At 45.8% G+C, this 25,827-nt stretch overlaps 2 protein-coding genes across 6 annotated transcripts in view; both read left to right on the forward strand.

Moving 5' to 3' along the window:
• Window positions 1-170: 170 nt before the first annotated feature.
• RAB11B (RAB11B, member RAS oncogene family) lies at window positions 171-17,423 on the forward strand. The gene is made up of 5 exons (XM_058858518.1): window positions 171-322; window positions 6,106-6,301; window positions 8,081-8,274; window positions 9,847-9,927; window positions 12,746-17,423. Exons 1-5 carry the CDS (start codon window positions 283-285, stop codon window positions 12,889-12,891), a joined length of 657 nt encoding a protein of 218 aa, XP_058714501.1. The 5' UTR covers window positions 171-282; the 3' UTR covers window positions 12,892-17,423.
• A 406-nt stretch (window positions 17,424-17,829) lies between these two features.
• The window catches only part of MARCHF2 (membrane associated ring-CH-type finger 2), a 31,717-nt gene continuing 23,719 nt past the window's right edge, over window positions 17,830-25,827 (forward strand). Inside the window, exon 1 of one of the 5 annotated variants that reach the window (XM_058858794.1) lies at window positions 17,830-17,916. Coding sequence is in view for 1 of the 5 variants with exons in the window: in XM_058858791.1 (XP_058714774.1) it covers window positions 18,363-18,402 (40 nt within the window). In the remaining 4 variants the exon portion in view is untranslated. Of the gene's footprint in view, window positions 17,917-18,292; window positions 18,403-18,426; window positions 18,665-21,003; window positions 21,149-25,827 lie in introns of those variants that run through there. The other 4 variants (XM_058858791.1, XM_058858790.1, XM_058858795.1 and 1 more) reach the window with 4 other exon arrangements.

The raw sequence follows: 25,827 nt of genomic DNA on the forward strand, positions 1-25,827 counted from the left end.
CCCCGGCCCCGGCCCTGCCCCCGGCCCGGCCCGGCCCCGTCTATCAGGTTCCCAGCTCGGGCACCCAAGCACCGCCCCTCCCCAGCTGCCTCCCTTCGATTGGGCAGCATTCCCCGCCAGTCAGCGGAGCTCCCGTCGTTTACTGGCTGTTGTTGATAGGTCTGGCGCACCACCCGCCTCCTGCGGGCTCTGGCGGGCGCTGATTGGTTCGTGCGGGAGCGCCCCTCCCCGGCTGGGCCGCGGTCGGTGCCGGGCAGGCAGAGGGTCGGCGCCGCCATCGCCATGGGCACCCGCGACGACGAGTACGACTATCTGTTCAAAGGTATGTGCTCAGCAGGACCACGGCCGCTGCACCGCGCCGGGATCGGCCGGGACCAGCGGGCCGCGCGGGCCTGGGGCGTCCGCCGCGGCCTTGGTGCGCTGGGTGGCCTTGTGGGCCCCCGGCCTGGTCTGCCGCAGGGGGAACCCTGGAGGAGAGGCGGGAGGGCCAAGAGGGCCTCCCCGTCCCGCCCCGTCCAGGTCCGCGTGGGCCGCGTGCCGGCAGCTGGGTCGGTCCCCGGGGGAGACCGGAGCCGCGGCAGGGAGCGGGCGGGCCGGGGCTGTGCCCGGCGCTGCCCGTGGTTGTCCGGAGATCGCCCGGACAGCAGCCGGAGTTGCAAAACCAGAAGTTTCGGTGGAGGCTCCTTCGGAGGTCCCCACTGAGGGCCGGTACCGGGAGCCTGGGACCGTAACGGTGTTAATTTGTTTGTGCGGATGGGTTTTTTGCCACGCCTGCCCCTGTGTCTTCCTCTGACATGTCGGGTTGTCCAAGGCTCTGTGAGGGCTCAGTGCTGCTCCTCCTGCGCTGGCTTCGGAGGCATCATCGCCCTGGGATGTCCCCGGGCTTTCTGTCCCGTGGGATGTCTCCGCAGGCCGAGCACCTGCCTGTCCAGAGGCTCAAGCTGCCCAATTTCCCGGAGCACCCCACAGCTCTGCCTGTGAGGCCCGAGGAGCAGTGCAGGTGGGTGTAGTACCTTCATCTTTGGTTTCCCAGCCTGTTTTGCCCCGGATCTACTGTTGGTAGAGTGGCTGAAACCTTATTTTCATCCCAAGAGTTCACTCTTGAGAAGGGCAGTGCTTAGAGTGCCGTTGGTGGTCTATGAGGGCTCTGGGGGTCACTTGCTGTTGTGACAATTTCCCAGGCATTTGATGTCTTTGTACCTAGATATTCACTAGGGCAGCAGTGATTCTGAGCTTGTGGACCAAAGGAAAGAAGAGTTAATCACCTGTGGGAAATATTTTATAGATGTATTTGCCTAATTGCATTATTTGCTTTACAGTGGGTTGAATCTTGAAGACAATGGGGAAAAAAAGCCCTTATTTCTTCTCTGCCTATAAAGCAGAAGACCAGCCTGTAAAAATATACTAAACTATCTGAGTCTAAAGTAGTTTCCTTTTGAAGCCTGTTTCCCAGGTGGTTTAATATCCAGGAACTTGAAAGCCTAAAAGTTGTACTTATTTTTTTCCTTTCTCTGAATAGTCAACTAGCTAGGGAGAACTGCATTCGTCTTTTTAAAATACTTGCTTTGAAATGGATTTTTAATGTTATCTGGAATGAGACTCAACCTGAAGCTGTTTGGTCAGGATCTGTGCTGTGGTGATGCTGGCACACTTTGTAGCACTTAATAAAAAATGGGTGAGAGAATTGTCCTTTTCTGTGCATCTTCTGGGAGGGGTCATTGTGTGGATTTTTAAAAATAAAAAAGTAGATAGAGAAGGGTTTCTTTATGGGTTTGATTATTTATCTTTTCTTTCCTCTGAGGCTTTTTGGGACTAGACAAAAAAAAATATAAAGGGGACCAAGTGGGATGAGGGTTCTGCTGTGGGACCAAGTCCCCTTCCTTTTCTTTCTACCTCCTCCAGTAGTGGAATTAAGCATCAGGGACAATTGTTGTAATGATGTCCTGGACTGTGGTTGGTTTGTGGTTTAGCCCCTTCTTAGCTACACAGACGACATTTGAACTCTGTTCTGTCAGTGTGTGTTGTAGTCAGAAGTAGAAATAATGATGTAGGAGGATCTTAGTCTGGGAAAGTTTATTTTTATTAAATTTAAGGCTTGACTGTTTCCCCTGCCACCTATTTCCAAAGGACAGCGTGTGGCAGGCAATGACTGACTTAAGGTTTGGGAGCACTCTGGGAGTGTGAGTGATTATAGTCAAAGCTGCTCTGCTGAACTAGTGCTTCTTTGTTCCCAATTTCCCTTTATTTTCTGTGTGCATCCCAACAGAACTGCTTATTTTATTGATCACAACAAAATATGACTTGTTACCAAAGTGCTCGAGCCAGCCTTTGAGGGGAAGAGGCAAACTGTGTGCACAGGGCTGCGTGGGGTAGTGAGGCAGTGAAGAGCTTGTGGCTGTGTTCAGTGATGTGACCCAAGTGAAGTCAGCAGCTCTGGCTTCTATTCCCAGTTCTTAAAATTATTACAATCCTAGTTTTGTAGCAGGGATGGTGAAAAATCAGGGACTTTTCAGGACGAGTTTTGAATGTGTAGATTTGGAATTGAATTAATGACCTTTGAAGAGCCGTTTAAAATGGTAGAAGCCTTGTACCTATTAAATGTGATCTGCACATTAATTTTGCTCTTGAGAAGATCAGCTATTATCAGTGTTTATTTTAAAAAATAAATCTGAGGTTGTGCAGTGTGTGCTAGCTCATGAAAAAGGCAGGAAAAATCAGCCATAGGGAAAAAGAGCTTTCTTTTACTTTTGTGGGAATTTAGACTGCCCTGATTAGTCTCTGCTTAGCAAAGGCTGTGGTTATTAAAAACAAATGTGTATCCTATTAGTCACCAATATCTGGCAACCTTATGTACTTCAGGTTTATCACAAACTCTGGTTAGATGGTCTCTGCTAGAGGGAATCATAATCATCTTAATTGCTCAAAAGTATATATTCTTTTTCCCAGACTAATAAATGAGTGTATTTACAATTCTGTCATAAACTTGATCTATTTATTTTCCCTTTCTTACCAATGATGTATAGCACTGGAATTTTAATTCTGACTTTGGCTTGTTTTGTACAAGGGTCTCAATATTCAGGGCAGACGTTGAGGGTGGGATTGTGCTGTAGCTCTGGATGTTGTAGACACAGGAAGCAGAGTAAGGGTGGTGATGAGTGGATGGATGGGGAATGTGGTGATGGTGGATAACCCACACAGTGGCAGGGGGGTGCTGGAGGAGAGAGAAAAATCAGGAAATACTGAAGGGACAGGATTCAGGATATAAACAGGGCAGTACATGAGGCTTGTCTGTGTGCTTAGAGCCATCTGAAGATGGCTGGTGCTGGTTTTTGGTTCATGTCACTTCCAATATGAAATCAGTGTGTCACCCTGCAAATTAAGCCTTCTGATAATGTTTTCATAGTTTTAGTTACTTTCCTATGAAAGTCCTGTAAACATAAGTTGTTTATCACATTCCTTCTAAGAAATGTCTTTTGATTGACGTTTTGCATGACCAGTGTGCTTGGGAAGGTGGTAGCTTAATTATCCAATCCCTGGTCATTGTCAAGAATCTATAAATACTGGAGTTAGAGAATAAAGTGACGGGTTTTTGTTCTGAGAGTGGTTGTGTGAATTATTTTGTGTCCTTTAGCGTCACCAGTGCATCTTTTCATTACCAGTGTGGCCCTTAGGGGCATTTGTAGAGTGAGTTCCTCTGTCCTGGTGAGATGTGTTTCGGGAGTATTCAGACTCCTAAGCTGTCATTGAGAAGTTTTTTTCCTACTCATGACTTCTGAATTTGAACAGGCAATATTGTGTGGTGGCCTGTTACCAAATTTAGAAGCTTTCCCAACATCTAATCACTTAGTTCAGAATGTTGAAGGTACCTTCTTACTCAGCTCCCATAGAAAATAAATTTGTGGTTTCTGTCTGCAGGTGGGGCCCCCAGTCTTGGCATCTTTCTCCTGAAAGTGGAAATGCTCTTTTAGTGCTCAAGACTGAGTGTTAATAAGAAGCACTTGGAAATTTTAAGAATGCTCTTTATTGAATTGGTTGCCTTCCTTTAACTTCTGAAAAATGCTCTCCTAGAACCTCTGGTGGAATGTGGGGCAGCACAGTGAAGGGAGTAACCAGCCAAAGAGGCTGGAATTTTCTTCCAGTGACAGATGGAGTTAATGATCTGAGAACCGTTTGCATGGTTTATGCCCCAAATTGATACTTTTAAAATGTCAGAACCTGGGAGATGGCTAGAACCTGGAAAGGCTGTGCCTTCTCCAGCTGCAAAGTCATGGGAAAATAACTCTCCTTGGAAACAGTTGGAAGCCTCAGGGGTCTTCCAATCTGGTCTAGCTTGTGTGGTAGATATTCTTACTTTTGGTTATGGTCAGGGCTTTGCTGTAGGATAGAGCCTATTCCAGCCAGCAGATCCCTGTGCAAGATGGGTGACCTCCGCCTGCTCTTGGAAAGTCCCATGGAATTAGTGATGAAAAACTGTTTGTCTGGAAAGTAAAGCTAACAAAATCCTAGAGTTAGAACTGGTAATAAAATCTTTTGTTATCTATCTGTTGTCATACCCTAAGAAATGGTTTAGGCCATTTGCCAGGGAAGGCAGAGCACTGTGAGGAGCTTGTTTAAGTTCTCCCAGGTAGGGAGTTGTGGTGCCCTGCCACAGTGTGCTGGCTGCCTGCTCCTGCCTCTGTTGTGTTTTGCCTGTTCAGCTGTGCTAGCACAATTGCCTGTCTGTGCTGTCAGGCAGATGAGATACTGGCAGGGCTCTCCAGAGCATTTCAACAATGCCCCTGTGCAGCTTGGGAGCTGTCACAGCAGAAAGCCAGGGTACAGCAGCAGCCTGGGAATGTGCTCCAGGGGTGGGGTGGCATTGAGCTGGAGCAGGGTACTGCCAGCGCTGCACCCTCAAACAATGACCTGAACAGAGAAAAGCTGTAGAAGCACTAAAATACAAGTGTGATCCTTGGCCCTGGGAGAACATTGGTGAGCTCATGCTGGAAGTGTGCAATGAGAAGATTCTTCTGTAGTTGCTGGGGGGGAATTTGGAATGTTTTTTTTCCCCATGTCTGCTTTTCTTTAGGAAAAACAGACCATATGAATGAGGAAGATCAGCAAATCTGTACTTAGAAGTGGAGTAGGAAATATTCCTAAAGTTAAAGAAGCTTGCAGAGGCTGGCTGCCTTTCTTCCTTTTGCTTGAGCCAGGACACTTGAATTCCAGAGAGTGTGTGAAACACAGTGTTTGTGAGAGGAAGGGAGCATGGCTCAGCTGTTTCAGCTCTGTTTCTCTCAGTTGTTTCTTGCTCTCATCGATAAGCCAAATAGTAGAGGGAGCCTCCTGCCACAAGATGTACCTTTGTTTTCACAATTCCTTTCAGGAAAGCTGGACTTTGTGTGCTGAAGATCTCTCTGCACTTGCATTTTTCTGTTATCATGGCAACACCACGTGTGGCGGCAGAGGTTTCTAGCTCATCTCTTACTTCTCATGCAGTCTACTACAACTCGTTTTGCTGAAAGAAGTTCTGCTTTGCTTTGTATCTTTTGTAGTGTCAAATGTCTTCTGTTTTCCTCTTTCTGTGGTGAACATATTTATTAATTAAGTTATTGGAATAAAGCACCCTACCTGACTCCAACAGCGACCGCAAATAATTGTTTACTTACCATGTTTTTGGTTTTTTAATAAAGATAGAGTACACTTACACTGTACAAAGACTTTTGTAGACAGGAGGCCTGTTGCCATGTTCTTGCCTATAGTGCTTCTTAAAATGTGGGTTGCAGTCTTCCTGTGCCAAAGGTCAAGTGTGTGAGGGGCATCTCTTACCTCTGCCTGCTGCAGTGGTTGGCTCCAAAGCACTGTTTGACTGCCACAGTTGCTGTAGCGATTTCTCATTTTCACCTCTGAGGACCAGGCAGCTACTCACCACAAAACAGCTTGGGGCTCTTCTGGGGTTGGAGAAGCAAGCTGTGTATAGTAAAGACTGTGGTGTTGTCTATGTTGTCTCTTCTGTGTTATCTGACTGTGCATCTCTGGTGGATGCTGCCTGCCAGGCTGCACTGCAGCATGGGGGTCAGTACTGGTAGAAGAAATTAATTGTGAAAATAATATCTCTCCTTTCAGTTGTGTTGATTGGAGACTCTGGAGTTGGGAAAAGTAATCTTCTGTCACGTTTCACACGCAATGAGTTCAATCTGGAAAGTAAGAGCACCATTGGGGTGGAATTTGCCACCAGGAGCATCCAGGTGGATGGGAAGACGATAAAAGCCCAGATCTGGGATACTGCAGGCCAGGAGCGATACCGCGCCATTACCTCAGCGTGAGTACTGTGTCTTTGCTCAACAGAATTCTAAGAGAGATGCTGCAGATAAATATATGGGTAGAGAATTAAACATATTTGGCACACATGACAAAGTCATTGTGACAGACTTCAATGTAGATCCAAGTCGTAAGATAGCAAATACTTTTGTGTTCCCTTGATTAATATAATGAAAATAATTTTTAGATTCTTATGTTACTATTATAGAAACAAATGACAGATTAAATCAAAACTGGGAAATTCTGTTTGAGTTTTGGGATTTGGTTTTTTTGTCTGCACTGAATATGCTGTGTTCATTATGTGGAGTGTCATTTCAGATGGAATCTGAATAGTGTTGGTATGAAGTTTTGGTTTAGATGTGGTGGCTTACTGTAACACCCATGGCTTCTGGTCTCAGTTGCACTCTCAGTCTTGAGATTGAGGGTACTTTTAGGAAAACCTGCAGTCACAAAGTCCCTTGAAATCTCAGTGACTTTGAATTAGTCACAGCCCTGAAAATCAGGTCCATGAGTGCACACATTGAATAGCTAGAAAGTAGGAGGGCAACTATGATAGTGCTGGCTGTGCAACAGTCCCTGGAGGTAAGAAGCTTTTTCACCCATGGCACCTTGTTAATCCACAGAATGGCTTGACATGTACCTGTTTCTATGCTGGCAAAAGTATCTGGCAGAGGTCAAAAAGCAAACCTTTTGGTCAGGCCTCATTCTCCAGAACATTTTCTGATCAGTGAGTTGATTTTTTGTTACATTACAGATTTATATTGGTTTTTAAAGGTAAAAATATGTTTCTGAATCATGCACAGATTGGAGGCATTAAACTCAAGGTAAGGGGAATTTTGTTAAGACGGTAGAAAACCAGGAGAGCCTGGAGACCTAAGGAAGTAATCTTTAGGGAAAGGGATGCAGAAGCAGATGTAAGTGACAATTTCAAATTGCATCTTTTCTGGAACTTTTTTGTTTGTGTGAATTCCAGAATTTTTTTTGTGACCCTTGTTCTTGCTGTAAAAACTGCTAGTCTAGTCTGGGTCAACAGCAACAGGTTTTACTGCTGGGAACTGGCACTGACTGCTGCTTGACACATCACTCAGCCAGTTCAGCCTGCTCGGCCAGCAGAATGGCAAACATCAGGGAAAAGGGAATGTTGTCTGCTGACTTGGTGCCCTGACTCAGTTCAACATGTCAGACGGGTGCTGACAGAACTGAGAAGAAATGGTAGGATTGTGTGAAAGAGAGATATGGATTTTACAGGATTGCTGATACAGATTGGCTTGTGTTGAAATGGGCCCAAACATGTGCGGAGGGGGCAAACTCTTCCTGGATTAGAGGTTTGTGGATAGTGACAATATAGCCCAGAGTCCCCTCTTTAATTTGTAGGAGGGACAGCAGATATTTGAAGGATCAGGAACAAATATTGACATTTTATTAAGGGCTATTTTCCTTGCAGAAAGTTAGGTTGTAACTTCACAAAAACCTTCCAGCTGTACCAATTCTTCAATGCTGAATTTTCCTGCACATGGTTGGAGCAGACCGGACATTTTTAGTCCTGGTTTCTGCAGCCTCTCCAGCATTTTGGTATACATACTGGATTTTTTTAGAAATGCCATTAGAAAAAAACCCTACATTTGGAACTTGGTTTTAGGCTTCAGAACCACTCCAACAACACTATCTGCATCAGCACAACTTTTTCCAAAGTGGAAAGCATTATAGCAGAGCTAGGTGGCGTGTTTGCTGGTGTGGCTGGTACTCACTCTCGCTGAAGGGCTGTGCCTCGTGGTTTCAGATATTACCGCGGTGCTGTTGGGGCTCTGCTTGTCTATGACATTGCCAAACACCTCACCTATGAAAATGTGGAGCGCTGGCTGAAGGAGCTGCGAGACCATGCCGACAACAACATCGTGATCATGCTGGTGGGCAACAAGAGCGACTTGCGCCACCTCCGGGCCGTGCCCACTGACGAGGCCAGGGCCTTTGCAGGTTTGTACTGGGGCTTCGGGGGCCTGGGGCATGGTGCCTGCTCTGATCACACTGTTTTGTCCAGAGCTGAACTCTCACTTCAAGTTTTAGTTTGAACCCTGAAAAAGACATCTAAGATGTTTTGTGGGGTTTTTTGTTTGTTTTTGGTTTTTTTTATTAAAATATCTTGACTTATTAACTAGCATGTGTGGTTGATTTGGGTTTTTTTGAGAATTTTTTGACATTTTTAGTTTGCAGTTTTCTGTTGTTTTTTAAATCTAATGGTAGTACATGTTTTTGAAACACTGTCCTTGAGCTGCCTGATAGCTGTAGATTAAGGACTTCCTCTAGAAACCGTAAGCAACATTTAGAAGAGAAAATATCACAATAAAAGAATATAAAATATCACAATATAAAATGTCCTTCCTTCCTAGTGACCTGCTTCTGCTGAGTACATATCAATGTGGACAGCTACAAATGAATGCTGAATCTTCTCTTAGATGGGGTGGTTGATGCTCTAGAGCTCTGACACATATAAGTAGTGTCATCTAGTCTCACTTAAAGGCAGCGATCATCAGACTTGAAAATTATCATTTGTTGGGAGAAGTCAAGGGGGTTATGTAAGATCCTGCCAACTGCATTCCTTCTTTCTTCCTTACCTGGTAGAGCACTGGTCAGATATTCTTTTGCCATGAAAGCCCTGGGGACATTCAGCTTTTGTGTGGCTGTCAAGCTTGGAGGTGAAATGTAAATGTACAACCTCTAAAATACCTCTAGAAATATTATCAAGGCTTGCTTACACGCACTTTCTGAAGTTTGCTGGTAAGCAAGTACCCTGAAATATATATAATAGAGCCGCTTTAAATTTTCAGATGGAGGAGAAGTGACATTTATCTAAGATAAGCAAAACAAGTTGGTGGGTGCCCCAGATAGTCTTATTACTTTGGTCACTTGGTTCAGCTTCTTACTTTTTGACCCTGATCTCCTCCTAAGGCTGTTTTAAATTGTTAGTGGTGGTCTAATTGTTGGCTGTTTAAGCTCCATGACTGAAATTTGCCTGTTCCTGGTACCATACTGCTACAGGTATGATATTTGAGTGTTAATCACTTTCTTTTTTAATTAAAAAAACCCTTTTGCATTGTAAGAGGCAAGAAGAAAACAGACTGTGTTCCAGAGGGTCACTGTTATTTGGGAGTGGAGTTTGATTAGGGAAGTATAGATCTGTTGATCTTTTTGGGATTGCAGAGGAGAATTGTATCTCTGTAGCAGCTGATGTGCTTTTGCTCAAAGTACCTCTTGCTCAAGGTACCTCTGCTCAAGGTACCTCTGGGTGTGATCTGTAGCCAAAAGAGAATGATATTTTGTGTTGCTTGATTGAGCAAGGGCTGCAGTGGGGAAAATGTTCTTGCACTTAGGGAAAAGGAGATGTTGCTTACCTGCAGCACCAAGGTATTCCTTGTGCAACAGGGAAAATAAAAAAAAAATTACTGTACCCTGGCTGGTTTGGCCTAAAATAAAAGATAAAAACTGCAAAGTAAATGTGAAATAAAGTATTATTAAAGTTTTTAACTGAACCACTTTTATTTATTACAGAAAAAAATAACTTATCTTTTATTGAAACGTCTGCTCTGGATTCAACAAATGTAGAAGAAGCCTTCAAGAACATCCTTACAGGTATGGTTTGTTATGGATTCAGAGATGCTGCTGAGGTGGTGGATCTTCATGGGCACATTTTGTAGTTTTCTGGAATGTTTTGGGAATGTGTGTTGGGAATGATGTTTAGTTTGCAAGCTTTCTAATCTCACCTGTGTATTCTGCCTCCCACTCCTTTCTGTCCCAGGAGAGGGTATTGGTCTCCTGGAGGTTTCTATCTCTTGATGTTCCATAAGTTCAAGCTATTGAAATAGCACTGTTTTAAAGGAACTGGTAATTGTAGTTCTGTGTGTGTGCACAAAATCTTGTTAGTGAAGCCCCAGCTATGCTGGAAGTTAAATGTTCCAATATCTTCTCTTGCACCAAAGCAGACTGGTACCATTTTCAGACTATTGAACTCTTGTTCTCAGCTGATAGCAAGGGTTATAGGGTTACAGGTGATTGCACCAGCAGCATCTTATGTAGAGAAGGACCTGGGGATTCTGGTGGGTAATAAATTGACAATGAGCCATGGGCAGGGATACCTCCCACTATCCCAGGCTGCTACAAGCCCCATCCAACCTGGCCTTGGACACTTCCAGGGATCCAGGGGCAGCCACAGCTGTCTGGGCAACCTGTGCCAGGGCCTGCCTACCCTCACAGTCAAGAATTTCTTACCACTATCCCATCTAACTCTGCCCTCTGGCAGTGGGAGCCATTCCCTGTGTCCTGGCACTCCAGGCCCTTACCCAAAGTCCCTCTCCAGCTCTCTTGGGGGACTGTAGATGTTGGAAGTCTGCATTAAGGTCTCGCCAGAGCCTTTTCATCTCCAGACTGAACAACCCCAACTCTGACTCCAAAGTGCCCAAGAAGAGGCAGAAAGGAAAAAAAGGCAGTCAGGCTGCCTCTATAGGTAAAAAGCCTGACAGACGAGGAATTGGTTGTATTTTCTGCCCAGCAGATCTGTTATTAGAGCCACTAATGAAGCAGCTGGAGTGTGAGGCAGAGCCAACTGCCCTGGGCCGGTCTCACACTGTGTAGCAGATTCATGGCTGATCTGGGACACTGGGCTGGATCTGAGGCAAGTTCCCTGGCACTTTGAGACAGTATTTTTGGTTTTAGTGCTCTGAGAGTAGTTCAACAGTCACCATCCATCTTGTCTTCCCTTGCAGCATTGTCCTGAGATTGACCCTGGTTAGAGATGCTGGCCTGAGGCTACTCTAGGAGAGCCACAATGCTGTAACAACTCAAGCTGAGGTCAGGCCTGGGCAAACTGAACTCAAAACCCTCTCTCTCACAGCATCCTGGGCTCCCAGAAGTGTTGAGATTGTCCACTTTGGACACAGCATAGGCACATGGATAATAAGACTGAGAAGTCCTTGAAAGGCTATTCCTAAAGTGATTACACCTGGGGGAGAATCATCATTCTAAGAGAGGAGAAGGAACCTAGGAAAATGTGCTGTGTAGAGTAGTGAGTTGGGAACCACCACAGTGGACTTGGCAAAGGGAAGAGAGTGGGAACAGCAGGACAGGAGTTTCCCTACTGGCCATTTGTGTGAGGAATGACTAAAGACTGTAAGAAAAACATACCCACAAAACACCCCAAAGAGATGCTACCACAAAGCAAAAGGGGCTTGGCAGCAACTGAACAGCTCAAATTCAAATACAGTACTATGCAGGAGAGAAAGAGGATCTGACAGCCTCTGAAAAACCCTCCTCCTCTCTTTCAGCAAAGTTCTGTAGGTAGCCAGTGGCAACAAGATTGGCCTTGAGGCCAAACCAGAAGGTTTCCATTTTAAAAACATAAATATGTGCAGATTCTTTTTTTTTTTAAAAAAAAAGCCTTACAAAAAACCCCCATAAACAAGCCCTGCACAGTCCTCACAGTCTGTGATTTTTAATCCTTACTAAAGGCTTTGGGTGTTGATGTTTTGGGCTTGTGGCTGTATGAATGTGACCATAATGTTTACCACAGACTTCCAGGGAAGTACTTGCCCTTTTCCTGTTTCACAATGGAGGGAAGTTGGAACAAGGGTTTATAGTCAGTGAAATAAGTAACTTCAAAACCTGTCCACTTAAAAGACATCTGCTAAATATGCAGTTTTAACAGTTTGCTTCTGATAGCTTTTAAGCTGGCAGTCTCTCTTCAATGGTTACAGTTTTGTGGACCTGTGTGCTTTCAAGCATAAGTTAGTAAATAAATAAATAAAATAAACAAATAATAAAAAATGAATTAAAAAATTATATATATATATATATATAAATGCATAAATAAATGCATTTGGAGAAGTATGGGCCTTTATGGACCCATGCAGCTGTTTCCTGTCATAGTTAGGAAAACTGATGTGTTGCAGAGAGGAGCACTGCTGTTACTTGGTTGCCAGGCAGGTTTCCAAGAGCAGAGGTGGGCATCACGTAACTTGTTGCTGCTGCAAAGGTTTCCCAGCATCCTGGTGATTGGTGTTTTTAGAGTATGCTGCCCACTTTTTTTTAATCACAAAGATAATGATTCCCTGTTTAGAGATGAGCATTCCTGCTCCTTTCCCATTAAAGAAACCTTTTAGTAGTCCCCATTTTCATGAAGTCATTGAAAAAGAGTGGGATAGGAAGTGCTGTTGCAGAAGACAGTGAGGACTCTTGTCTTAATGACTTTTCCAGACAGAGCTGCCGTATTCATTCCAGAACTGGAATGCCAGCCAGATGTTACATGCCACATTTGGTTAGCCTAGATTCCCTTTCAGAGCCCTCAAGTTAAATCTTCTCCTTCTTGGGTTCTGGTGTGTTCTTGGACAGTTTGCTCAGTGCCGTGCCCATGGCAGACCGTGTGCCTGAGGCTCTGACCTGTGTGCTCTCCTTGCAGAAATCTACCGTATCGTGTCGCAGAAGCAAATTGCCGACCGGTCTGCGCACGATGAGTCTCCTGGCAACAACGTTGTTGACATCAGCGTGCCACCAACCACCGATGGACAGAAATCCAACAAACTCCAGTGCTGTCAGAACCTGTGACCTTCTCTAGATGACTCTCGTGCCCTCCACTTTGTCTGTGCTTCGTTTAGAAACTTGTGTGCACTTCCTATCTCCTGTGATTCAGTGACTCCCTCCTCCCTCCTTTACTCCATTCCCAAATCTCCCCTCTCATATTAGAGCTTTAACTGTAGGGCTAACATCCCCCTGCCTCTGAAACCCCTTCCATGTGGTGACTTCTGGGCTTGAAATGTAGTCACTGATCTGATAGACATGTTTGTGTTGGAACATCTGCTGCTGGATATTATCCCATGAAACACTCTTATCAAATAGGCTTGTTTTGGTTTTACTAGGGTTTTTTTTTAGTTTTGTTGTTGTTGTTGTTGCTTTCTGGGAGGGGAACAATGGGACTTGACTCTACCAGTTGAAGAAATAACTATATTTAGGTGACAAGGTTTTTTCCTCCCATACCTTTTTTCTTGTGTTTCTGTAAACATGGGGGAGAAATTAAACTAGCTATCCTGCCAAATGCTCTGTTTTCTGTTCTGATGAAGTCTCACAGTGAGGATTTTAGTGGCTGCACACACACAAGAAAGCTGTTGAAAATAACCTTACTTATTCAGTAATTACCCCTAATACAGTTAGTCTGGCTATGTAGTTTACTGTTTCCTGCTTGGGAAATCTTTCTCTATTCTTGTTTTATTTGGGAACAATAAAATATGTCTGCATCGCTTTCTCTGCCACCATGAATGCTTTTGCAGGCTTTATGAAGTGGCGTAAAACTTATTAATGGCTTATGTTAATCAGTTAACATTATTGTACAGTAAGTGCCAGCGTATTGATTTCAGAAACCTTTTGCAGCCAGTACAAGTAGGCTTCTTTTGTACTGTAGGTCAGTGTCTGAAAGCAGGATCTGCTCTAGTTCCTGGTTTGGTTTTTTTTTTTTTTTTTTTTTTTGCATGCTGATTTTTCTAGATCTCTCCTGCCCCTGTCTGAGTGAGTGAGGCAATATTTTCATGTCACATATATACCTGCACTTGTAAGGGTTTTGGTTGTTGTAGAGAAACACAATACTTTATATATTTTGTAAAACTTCTGCAGATCCATAGTATCTGGAACTTTCTCTTCATGATCTTTCACTATTGACCTCTACTAAAATGCATAATATTAGGATTTCACACAATAACTACTAACCTGTTGCTTTCTTACCATTTTACTGAACTGCAGACTGTAATTCTTAAATGATTGTAATTCACTGATGTAACAGATTTGTCATCAGCAGGGCTAACTACTCTAATTCTTTGTTGTGCTGAATGGGAAGAATGTTACCACAACTTTGTGTAGTCAGTCTCTTGCTTGCTTGTGCAAATCTCTGATGGCTTTTCATCACTCACTTGCTCTTGCACACTTGTATCCCCTCTGGTATCCACTGAATGTTCTGATGGTAAATACTGGGTGAGACGAGCTAAAGGAAGAGCTGGAGACCATCTGCTGCTCCCTGAAGGCTTGTGGAGCCACTTGCAGTGAGTTTTTGCTCTGTATTCTGAGCCTGTACCTCACTGGATGAGTCCCAGCTGCATATTAGGGAGTTTGATTTTTCTTTACTGATACAAAGCAAATATGAAACTGAATTGTGCTTAAAGAGGAAAATCTGACATTCCAGTCTCAACTGTTCTGTCTGGTTGTGTAATAAAATTAAGGGCAGTTAACTCTGATGGTTTTTCTTTTATAAGATTTCCAGACCAATGCCTTTAATTTTGTACAGTACAGTATGCACTGAGGGGCCTCCAGCTCACAGCAAGGATGGGTGTGGTGTCTGGCACTTCCACTCTTCAGCTTTGTTTAGGGGTTACATTCATGGTTAAAGGATGCTTGCTTGCAGCCTAATCCTATTGAATGAGGGCATGAATTCCTCTGTAGGCATGACAGGGCTCTGTCCTAGGGGTGTTCCAGTTCAGGAAGCACTTTTAGCACATGGTGTTTACTTCACTAGCATTCTGTTGAGAGAAGGTGAGAACTGAGATGTCTCCTTTTTGGTCGTCCAAGACCAGAACATAACGTGCCGTCAGTGTTCAGACAGCTGACAATGAGAGAATGGAAAATTCTGAAATACTGAAAATATTTCATTTGAGAACAAATGGACACTAGTGGAGCTGGGCTCCTTAATTTTTGAACAAACTTTATATAAAGAAAACAGTTGGATAACATGAGGAGGAATTGTACTGTTAAAAAGATTTATTAGTTCAGGGTGGTGTATTAACATGCTTAATCTGCAAGTCCTGTTCTTAACATGAAGTTTCTAGAATCAGTCTGGCCTGGTGTAAGAAGCCAAGAAGCAGTTTAGTCACTTGCTTGTCTCCTGAAAGATTTTCTTTAGTCTTTGACTTTGTGGAAGGCTCACTGTAGTGAAAGTTCACTGTCTAGGGCTTAAGTGCTGTTAAATTTATGGGTATTGAAGAGCTCTTGAACAATTCCATTGTCCAAAGCCCCCTCAGTACCGGTGGCCCTTTGACCATTCTGTTGTGGTTGAGATATGTTATGTGACCGGGAAATGCCTCTTACCCTTTGCTGGGGGCACCCAGGATGGGGGAATTGTGTGTATGCACATGTGCACCCATGTAGCTGCTGAGAGCACTGGGAACAGGGTGGGGTTTTAATCTGCTGTGGTCCCTCAGGATGAGACAAGGTTCTTCCCCAGGCTGCTGTGCTGCTTTCCAGGCAGAGCTACAGCCCTTCTGTGGATCTGAGGTGCTCCTGCCCAGACTAAGCATAGGGCTGTTTGTTACAACAGCTAAAGGACAGTGGACCAGTTCTGCCAGGTTAGGCCATCTTCCTGTGCAGAGACTGGGGAAAATGCTTCTGATCTGGGGTTCCTGGTGTCCTGATGAAGCATTGTGCACTCCTTAGAAGCTGCATCCACAACCCAGCCCACTACTGTGCTGGAATTGCTGAGGGGAAGACTTGGAGGAGTCCTGAGGAAGCTGGAAATGCTGAAGAGCTGTCTGACATTCAGAGAAGCTCTCCAGTAGCCCAGACTCCTTATGCATGCTTTCCTGATGTGTAAATTACAGACCACATGTAACCTCAACTAGACTACTTCATCCCACAGCTTTGTTGGCTGTGTGCTGCTCAGTATTACTGTCAGGAAAAAAAAAAAAAGGTTACAGCTCTCTGCCATCTGCTCCAGCGCATTTGAGGGCTGAATTTGGCTTTTGTAAAACTCTTGATAACAGGAAAGCTGCCTGTGAAAAGAAGGAATGTGTGCTCTGCTTGCTTTACTTGGACGTTGAGGCTGACTTCCCTTTAACTATTGAAAACACTGCAAGGCCCTGAGTGCTGCCACCTGTGTCAGTAACGCAAACATTAGAGGCACCTTCTGATCTCTAGAACAGGTCCTTTAATGCAGAATTAGGCAGGAGTCTGTCATTGCTGCCTCTCCTCTTACTGATAGGGAGGGTGAAGGCCAAAATGTGTACGTAGAAGTGACTTGGTCCTGAGCACACAAACGGCTAATTGGTAAAATAAAGTTAGTCTGGATCTTCACTGGAGCCTGCACAGAACAAGGAAGTTTGGATTGTAGGAAAGTTTTAAAGCACCGTACTTGTATGAATGTAAAAATCCAGTTGATGGGTGACTGCTTGCTACTTTGTTAAAAATATTTCCGTGTGTGCTGTGGAGGCCATCTAGATTTGGTAGAAGAAAGGCAGTTTGGTGCCTTCCTGGCCCTGTAGCAGGTTAAGAGGCAGTAGAATGATGGATCCCAGAGATGCCCCTATTTGGGCGCTGTTCTGTGACTCCCTGGTGACCAGGGCCTCTTGTGTGAGCACAGAGCTCTTGGCTGGGTGTGGTAAGGGTTGGGCTGAGCCGTTATTTGAATCAGTTACTTAATAAAAGCTGTTGGGAAAATGTACAGGAGGTATTTTTCCTCCTGGTGCTTTGATCCCTGTGTGCTGTATTGCTCCAGAAGGTGGGAGTGGGACCTGTTTCTGGCTGTCTTACTGAGGCTTGGTGATCATTTCACTTCCAAGCAGAAGGAAGAACTTGCTTAGAGGTTCTTCTGGACTCTGTAGAAAGAAAGAAGATTCCAATGAAGCAGCTCAGACACTTAGGGAAAGATTTTTTTCTCCATGAAAAACTAGAATACTGATAAAGGTAGGGGCCTGAGTTTCAGCTAAGGAAAATAAGACAATTGGAGGTGAAGAGTAACTGTCCTTCAAGTAAAGCACAGTAAGAGGGAGATGAAGGATAGATTCTCTTCACTTGCAGACTCTTAAATGTTGTTGGTGATTTATGGAGTGTTTCCAAGGAATGAATATCTCCAGGGCTGTACTGTTTCAATAAATAACAGCAATTCCTATTTTACACTGGTCAGATAATGCATGGTAGTGTTGACTATCAGGCTTTGTAGGCTATAGGTAGTAGTGGGCCTTTATGTAATCCAGAAGAGAGGTTCCTTTCATTTACTTTTATTCCTGGTTCCTGTGTTAAGTGCAATTCACTTTGTAAATAAACACATCATTCGATTTTTGTGCATGGTTATGATGTATTGTGGATATAAAGATTTCCAAATCATACTGTCTGTGTAAAGTTCTGTTCCAGACACAACTGTAGAATAAGATGGGAGGGGCTCCCGAGCCAGAGCGCGGGCTGGGGCGGGGATGCAAGGCCCTGCCGGTGTCCCGGGGAGCGGCGGGCCGGGGCAGCCGCTGCCCCCGGGGCTCTGGCCCGGCCGCGGGGGCTGCGCGGGGCGGGGTCCCGGGGCTGGGGGCGGGGTCAGCGCCGGGCACTGCGCGGGGGGCGGAGCTGGGGGTGAGGGGCGGGGCCCGGGGCTGTGGGAGGGGGCGGGGCTTGGTCGCGGAGCCGCTATTGGCCGCCGGCTGTTGCCAGCGGGGTCGCGTTGCGACGCCGTCGGGTTGCCCGCAGTCCATTGGGCGCTCGAGAGCTGCGTCAGCGCGGCACGGGCGGGGATTGGCGGGCGGGCGCTGGGGGGCGGGGCCCGGCGGCCGCCGCAGCCGGCGCTGGGGCGGCGCGCGCCGCGCTGAGGGGCCGCGGGCGCCGGGAGCGCAGGTACCGGACGAGGGGGGCGGCCGGGGCGGCCCCGCGTCCCGCTCCGCGCCCGCCGGCCCGGGCACAGCCCCGGCGCGGGGCTGCGCGGCGGGAGCGGCGTCCCGGCCACGCCGGGCCGAGGCGGGTGGGCCGGGGGCCCGGGAGCCTTGACAGCCCTCCCGGTGTCCCCGCCGAGGGGTGTCCCCGGTGTGCGGCGCTGCTCGTGCTCGGGAGCCGGAGCCGCGCTGCAGGTCTCGGGCCCTCTCCCGCGGAGCGGCTGCCGCCGACCCTGCTGCCCGCACGGGCCCCGTGCGAGACGCTGCCGCCGTTACGGGCTGCGCTGTGTTCGCTGTGCGGGGCCCCCGCGACTGAACCACGGCCCTTCCCGGCTGGGCCGGGCCGGGCTGGGCTGGGCTGGGCTGGGCCGGGCTGGGCTGGGCTGGCATCATTCCCCGGGAGCAACGGGGATGTCGCGTACAAATATCACCAGGGACAGAAGAGCCAGAGGTTTGAGAAGCGGCGTTTGCTCATTACATTAGTCTTCCCTGGGTATAAGCAGTTATTAGGAAAAGTTTCCTTTGCCCGTGGGCTCCCGTTCCTGTTTTTTCACGTGTTTGGGAGCGTTCTGATTCCTGTTTTGTCTCCTGAGCACACACGAACACACTGCCTTGTGCAGACGTTTCCCAAGAGAATGAGCTCGGTGTCACAGCCACAGCTGAAGAGGTTGCTGCAGTCCTGGGCTGGAGCAGCAGCTGCTTTCCTCCATGGTGTAAGCTTAGAGTTTGTGATGGACTTTTCATAAATTGGCAGTCTTTAATTTTCTGTCTCATTTAAACTTCGGTTTCTTGAGCCAACTGTCTGTGACAAGCCAGAACCGCTAGTTTGTGGGATTTATCCAAGGGACAAGCCTATGGCTCATGTACAGGACGGTGATTGTGACATGGGAGGTGTTTTTGTTGCAGTCTCATGCACTTGCTCTTGTTACGTGTTCTAGATCTGGTGGGGGGACCAAGATGACAAACCAAAACGCTGAGCAGTGACCTTGGAGGCTTCTGGAGTGCGCAGTTGCTTGCATGTAGTGCCCTCAGAAATGGTGCCACCAAGGCATGGGGTGATACATCTGCACTGCTTGGTGCTGCTGGACCAAGGGGAGTTCAGGCTGTTGTCCTCTTGGAGGAAGCTGTGCAGAGCTCGAATTTTGCAGGCAGGCAGGTGGAGTGTTGCTCATGTTGGGGATGGTGATGGTGAACTGTAAGTGTCTGGGTTATCCAAAGCAGCTCTGGCTTTTTATCCTGCTTGTTTATGTTCATTGTTTTGTCCCTGCCCTGACGTGTGTGATGAAGACCCATCAGTGGGGATGTGATTCTCATCCCACCCTATACCCTTTCTTTGCTTATCCCTAAGGGACTGTTTCTGTTCCTCTCTTAACCCTCTCAATTACCAGCCCTTCATTTTCCTTGGCACTCTCATTCTCTTCCTCCACTCTCTTTCCGACAAGCATTTATCTCTGTATCTTTCCCTTCTGATGCAGTTTCTAGCGCTTTCTTGACCTTTTTCCAGGTTCTTGTTGAGAATGCCTGTGATGTCACTGTGGTTGAACAGCTGCATTGGCTGTGGCCGGTCCCCTTTGTCACCCTGCTCATGGGGACATAAAACCCTGCTTGGCTGCCACTCACACATACGCAGTATAGAGCTTAGAACAGCTGGATGTTAGTCTTGGCTTTCCAAGGCTAAAGTGCTTGAATACTTTTCTGCATCTTCAAAGAATTAAGCAGGGAGTGTTTGGAGGCTGGAAGTGCCCTGGTTTTTCTGATGTATTTGGAGCTGTGATGGTGTGTCACCCTTCAGAAACAGAGGTTCAAAGGGAAGGGAGCTGAGACTCTAAAATCCCTTTGTCACATGCACCATGACAGTGAATTTCATAATTCTGGTTGAGGACAGAAGGTCTAACTACCCCCAAGCATGCACTGGGGAGCATTGCAGGCAGCCTGCATCAGTCAAGATGTGTAAACTTTGCCAGGAGCTGACCAGGGGGTGACCAAGTGTGAGCCTAATGTGTAGTTCATGAACACTCTATACCAGCTGTAAAGCTGGGGGTGTCTGTGTGTAATTAGCTGAGGAGCACCACTGCTTAAGTGGAAAAAGAAAATGGTATTGGAACTAATGTTCCTTGTTTTGGATGTGTTTGCTCTTTTCTGCTGTGGATTGCACAGAGGCTGCAGAGTGAGGTCACCCTGTGCTGGACGCCAAGGGGGCTGTGCAAATGAACAGAGCTACAATGTACTGACTGTGAGCAGCTTCCGACAGAGTTCTTGCCTTCATGGATGCTGGGAGAGGGCCTTTCCTCTTCTAAGTGACTGATGCTGGCCCGATCAAGCAAGTGCAGGACACGATGTTTCCCTGGGAGGAAGTAAGCAGTGTTTTCTTGAAACAGCATGACCAAAATGAAGTCAAAATGCATCCATGGCAAGCTGAGGCTGGGTATGGACTCTGAGACTCTGTGACTCTGAGGGACTGTTGCAAGTCCTCAGGATATAATTTTGTAGTAGTTCTGCAGGTAGAGGCACAAAGCAAAATGGACATTTGGGGACTTTTTCGCTATTGTTTGCAATATCTTGGTTTTTCACACTAAGAACACAGAAGCTTTTCGTAGAAAATGAATGGAGGAATATAGCATTGTGAACTATAAACTACAGGATGAGTTTATTTTTTCTCCACTTTGACTCAGCTTTGGATAGTTGGAGATTTCCGAGTTTTTGTTTACAAACTGTTTTTTTTCTCCCTCCAGACTGAAGTTTGAGCTGTTGTGTCTATTCTCCCTCCCAGTCTAATTTACCCTGGTTAACTTTTGCTTCTGCCTGCTTTTAGCTCCAGCCTTTCTCACAATAGAGAAATGGTCTCGGTTACTGACTCTTGTCCCCTTGGAAACACTCTGGGCATGTCTAAGTGAGTGACACCTGGGCACACAAGCTATGAGGAGAAGTAAGCCCTGGGACTCTTTTCTGTGAAGGAAATGAGAACAGCACCAAACCAGGGTAGGCAAGTGATCTTGAAGTCTCTGCATTAGCTTTCTCTGGTGGTAAAATGACGCATTAATCTGTGCTGAGGCTTATCAAGCATGGCTTATCAGCACAGTACATGTCACGCACATAAACAGCAGGATCTCCACCTGTCCAGTCGTCCAGCTGTTCTCTCTACGGCTCCAACTGTAGCAGGTGTTCCCTGGAATCTGTGTCTTTGTGCCATCTTTGTTGTAAGTAGACCAGGTCAGCTGTAGCTCATTGCAGCAGCAATGCAGCTCAGCTGGGAGAGGGAGTTTCCCACTGGAGCTGGTTTGGGAGAGCTCTTGGCTGCTAATGTTGCTGGGTGAAAGCAGGGAAGTTACTACAATGTGTCTTAGGGTCTTGTGCACCTTTCCTGGGGGTGGAATGTGCCTCTCCCACTGTGCAGTTGCAGCCTGTGAGAGCCCTAAGCACTGAAGGTAAAGTGCAGAATGACAAAATCCTGAAAGCAGGGACTGCTGGCATGTCCTGAGGCAGGGACTGAAACCTGTGCATCCTCCAGTTAAGGGAGCAGCCCAACAGGAGCTGTACTGACCTGCAGCTCTTCCTACCCATACCTTTCCTGCCCCAGGCCTCTCTAGAACTAAGTGTTACCATTTGGAATCTTATCATTTGCCCCCATTTCAAATAATAGGCATCTGTAAGTTTTATTCCAGATTGTATGTAGCAATTCTAACTAAACTTAACAATTCCTGGTAGAACCTGAGATGATTATGTGGGGTTAACATCAAGGACTGAAGTACTGTAAGTGCTGTTGAAATTCTAATCAGTTATGAAATTACTGATTGACTGAAGGAAACATTCTCATCCAATTCCTAAAAAGAGGGAACAAGGGACAAGGAGCAGCACTGGCTCAGGAAATAAAAGTACAAACAAATCAAACTATTTTCTAAAGCACTTTTCTGCAAAAAGGAGAATGCACCAAGCTCGTGCAGTCTTGGCTTGAACAGGGATTTCTTTGTTTGAAGCTTTGCAAGCTTTAGTCCTGTTTCAGCTGAAAGCTTTTTGGGGGTAGATTTGAGAGTGGTGGGAGGGGAAAGGTAAACTTCAATTCTAGACTGTTTTCAATTTATTTCCTCCCAGTTTTTTCTTGTACTTCCCTGCAGACAAATCAGACAAGGCCTGTGTTCAGAAGAACTAGAAATGAAGCCTAAGCAAAACATTACAAATTGAACTGAGAGTTTTGCAGCACAGATACCAGTTGTGAAGTTTCACTTGAGGATTGAGGAGGGAATCTGTAGCAGTAAGGAGTGGGCAGAAGGGAGACACTGGTGTAGTTGGCTGGGGTCACTGAGTCCTTCTCGCTGGCTGACCATGGGGATGCTCTCAGTTGGTGTCTGCTCTGGCAGAGCAGGGTGGTCAGTCACAGGCTGCCTTTGGTGGTGCCTTTGCTGGAAAACTCCTTGAAAGCTGAATGTCCTGAAGAGATTTGTGATACAGCTGGGTTGAAAAATATAAATAGTCAAGTTAAATTCCAGATCAAATGTCTCCTGGGAGCTGAGTGTGCTGCCTAGTTTCATGCAGCGGTTGCGCACCGGCTGCACTGCTCTGAGCAGTCAGGGCAAGCAGGACTGCTGCGAGCTGTGTTAGTGGTTTGTTCCATCTCCACTTCATCTCCAAGCAGAGCATTGTTACTTGTATAGCAGTGTAAATGATGCTTTATAAACCAAGAAGGAAAACACTGGAGAGAGTGCAGGTTCTTTCTGACCTGAGCTTCCCAACCTGTGTTGCATTCCAAAATAATGTGTTGCATCCTCCCCAGTCCGTGGTGTGTGGGTGCTGCTGTCTTGATCTGGTGCATGTGTTACTGCCACACTAAAATTCTGTTTCCTGAGGTATTGCACACAGCTGGAAAATCCATTTGTTCTGAACAAACTGCAACTGCCTGGCAAGTGACTGTGAACGACTGGGGAGTATTTGAGCTTTGACCTTACTGCAGAGGCTCTGTTTAAAGAGGATCTCACTGAAGAAATAGAGCTGGGAAGCAGAAGTGTCTGCTGCTGGTGTTTTGTAAAGCGTGTGGGTACAGAGAGGTGTGAGAGGCCACACAGCTCTGGTCCCTTCAGCAGGACAGGGCTGTGCTTGTGTCTGGTGGGCTGGCTGTTGTCCCCAGTGATGGGTAGCACTCTGCCAGAATTGTTTTGTAGGCATGATAATACATTTTTTTTCACCCTGGTTCATGGTTTCAGTTTCAAGTCTTTCTAATGCATCTTTCCTTCCCTGGAAAAAGTGATAAAATGCAGAGGGAGGTGAGTGCAGAGACTGTGTAGTTGCATTATATAGTGAGTTGTGCTGCTTTTCGCCTCTAAAAGCCGATGTCTTTTGAGTCCTCAGAGGAGTTGCAGGTGTTCCTCGTGCCCCAGCTGGTTTTTGGTTGTTCCCATATGAAACTTGTTATTAAAATGACTGAATTTTGATTGGCAACACCCTCTGCAAAGAATTTTGTTCTAATGTTGCAATTCGTTTTTCCAGATGTTGGTAATTAAAGTGCAGTAAACTTTCCTTTCATATGGCCTTGTGGCAGATAGCAAGTCTTGAAAGATCTGAGATAACTTTGTTAATTTTGGGATTCCAGCTGTAACATACAGCCTAATTGTTCCCAAGCACAGTGAGAAAAAAAATCATCCTTTAGGCTTCTTCTTTTTGTACTGATTTTTTTTCTCAACATTTAAGCTTGAACCTTTTGCATATTTTTGAATATTGAGTAACTATTAGGCAATGAAGAAAGCTTGTTTGAAACACAGTGAGTGAACAACATGATAGGTACCCTGAAATCCAGGGAGCCCTGCTGTGTCCCAGTTCTTCTGTGTCCACATGAGACCCATGCCTTTGGCCTTGTTTAAAAGTTAGGGTTCTTACCTGCTGGGACTTCCACCAAGCTCCACAGGAGCTGTGCCATAGGAGCTTCATCTTTGCCAGCCAATAATTTTCCATTGCTTCAAGACATGGAGATGAAGCGAAATTACTGCAGATGTTGATCCAATATGCTGAAGTTTTGAAGAGGAGGGATGTGTGTGGATGTTGACTTTGGAAAACAGCAATTATTGATCACCAAGGCTTGCTGCAGTATTTTTCTACCAATGGGAATAGAAGTCAGATCCCGGTAATGTGTCTTCTTGAAAAAAATGGAAGTGGAAGATTGTATCTTCATCTGTGTCTGCAAACCCATTTGCCATAATCTAAATAATCAAGACTTCGGAGATCTTCTAGAATATATCTAAGTAGTTTCTTGGTTTATTGAGGTTACGATTGTTTGTCTGCAGCAGCAGCCAGGAGTGAAACCTTGAGTTACCACTGACAGCTGCTGAGCTGTGTTTGGAATAGTGGAGAAGCAGCCCAGCCAAGTCTGGCTGTGGTCATGTACAAATGTGACAAACACAAGAGTTCAGAAAGACTGTGTCCTCTAAGCTTCTGACCTCCTCCTGGGTGTTACAGGGTTAAACTTGGAGCATATGTTTTTAAACTCAGCCCCAGGAATGAGTCAGGTGAGTCTCTGGAGTCAGCCCAAAGCTTTTGCTGTTAAAGGTGTAGGAGGAGTTTCCTGGTGTGAAGCTTTATCAGAAGATTCACAGTCTCCCAGAATGTTGTGTCTTGCTTATTTTTTTCCCTTGTTTTTTGGGTTTGTTTTGAGCCCAGGGTCAGGGCTGCCCCTGGCTCTGATCACAGCATTGCTCCACTGGCATCCTCTGAAGAACAAATTATGGCTGGAGTTATTACAGCATCTCCTTTAGTTGCAACTGCCAACCAAATGTTGCAGGTGGGGCAGGAAATAGAGAAGCTCCTGGAGAGTGAAATGCTTTCCCATGTATTATTTACCACATTTTAAAATGTTTTAGAAGCTGTTGCATGGCATCAGATCTTATTTTGATCATAAAATGCTGTATCACTTTTCTCACTGAACAGAGATCCTTGCACCCTGACTTTAGGGCCGTTGCGTTCAGGTGACTTCTGAGCATAGGACTAATGAGATTTCTTCCCCGGCCCTGAGCGATGGGAAGAATTGCTGATGGCTCAGTTGTGGGCAGATCCTGTGCTGGCTTTTTGGGTACTTTTAAGGTGTTACATAGCCAGCCTGCAGGGTAACTTTGAGGAGTCAGTTGATGTATAAAATCATGTATTCCTAACAAAGAATAAAATAATACTGTGGTTTTCAACCCTCAGCAGAAAGTACATTTAAAGAAACAAAACTGAAAACAAAGCCCTACACAGTTTGGGACTGGTTCTTGGGGGTGGGTTTTTGTTTTGGTTTTGGGTTGGTTTTTTTGTTTTTGTTTTTGGTTTGGTTTTTTTTTTTTTTTGTTTTTTGTTTTTGGCTTTGATATTTTTTTCTCTTTAGATTAATTCACTTATACAACCTTCTAACAGCAGCAGGGAGCACTTCAGGCCACTCCTTGCATCCCATCTATGTGTATTTCTGTGGCAGTGTCTGAAGCGTGTGATCACTTGGGTGTGAGGGTCTAGAGGCCAGATGTAGAAAAGGGGGTACTCTACCAGTAACCCAGAGTACACGGCTGCAGATAGACCAGTGAGGCAGAAGTGGTGCTGGAGGATGTGCTGCACACCTGTGTTTGAACCTGGGCCATGGAAGTTGTGAATCAGCTGTATGAGATGGGGTGTGTGGCAGCAGGTGCTTAGATGTGTGCAGCAACAAATTCTTTGTATGGTCTCTCTTGAGATGGAGAGAGATGTTCAGATGTTCAGTTGTAGAGCCCAGGATTTGGGAAATTTAGTTTTAGTAGTGAAAAGGAAAGCGCTGATGTTTGGAAATGCCCTTTAGCAGCTGAAAACCTTCAGTTCACTGGTGACATTTGCAGGATCATATGATTAGAAAACTCTGAGTCTGTGTGTCCAAAGTGGCTAAAAGGGCTTT

Source organism: Poecile atricapillus, chromosome 28 (genome assembly GCF_030490865.1).
Source record: "Poecile atricapillus isolate bPoeAtr1 chromosome 28, bPoeAtr1.hap1, whole genome shotgun sequence".
Lineage (NCBI taxonomy): Eukaryota > Metazoa > Chordata > Aves > Passeriformes > Paridae > Poecile > Poecile atricapillus.

What these genes read in the sequence shown, in the direction of transcription:
- RAB11B (XM_058858518.1), top strand. Translation starts at nt 283, where the DNA reads ATGGGCACCCGCGACGACGAGTACGACTATCTGTTCAAAG. An exon ending in TACCGCGCCATTACCTCAGC is followed by an intron (nt 6,302 to 8,080) that starts GTGAGTACTGTG and finishes TCGTGGTTTCAG; the next exon opens with ATATTACCGCGGTGCTGTTG. An exon ending in CTTCAAGAACATCCTTACAG is followed by an intron (nt 9,928 to 12,745) that starts GTATGGTTTGTT and finishes CTCTCCTTGCAG; the next exon opens with AAATCTACCGTATCGTGTCG.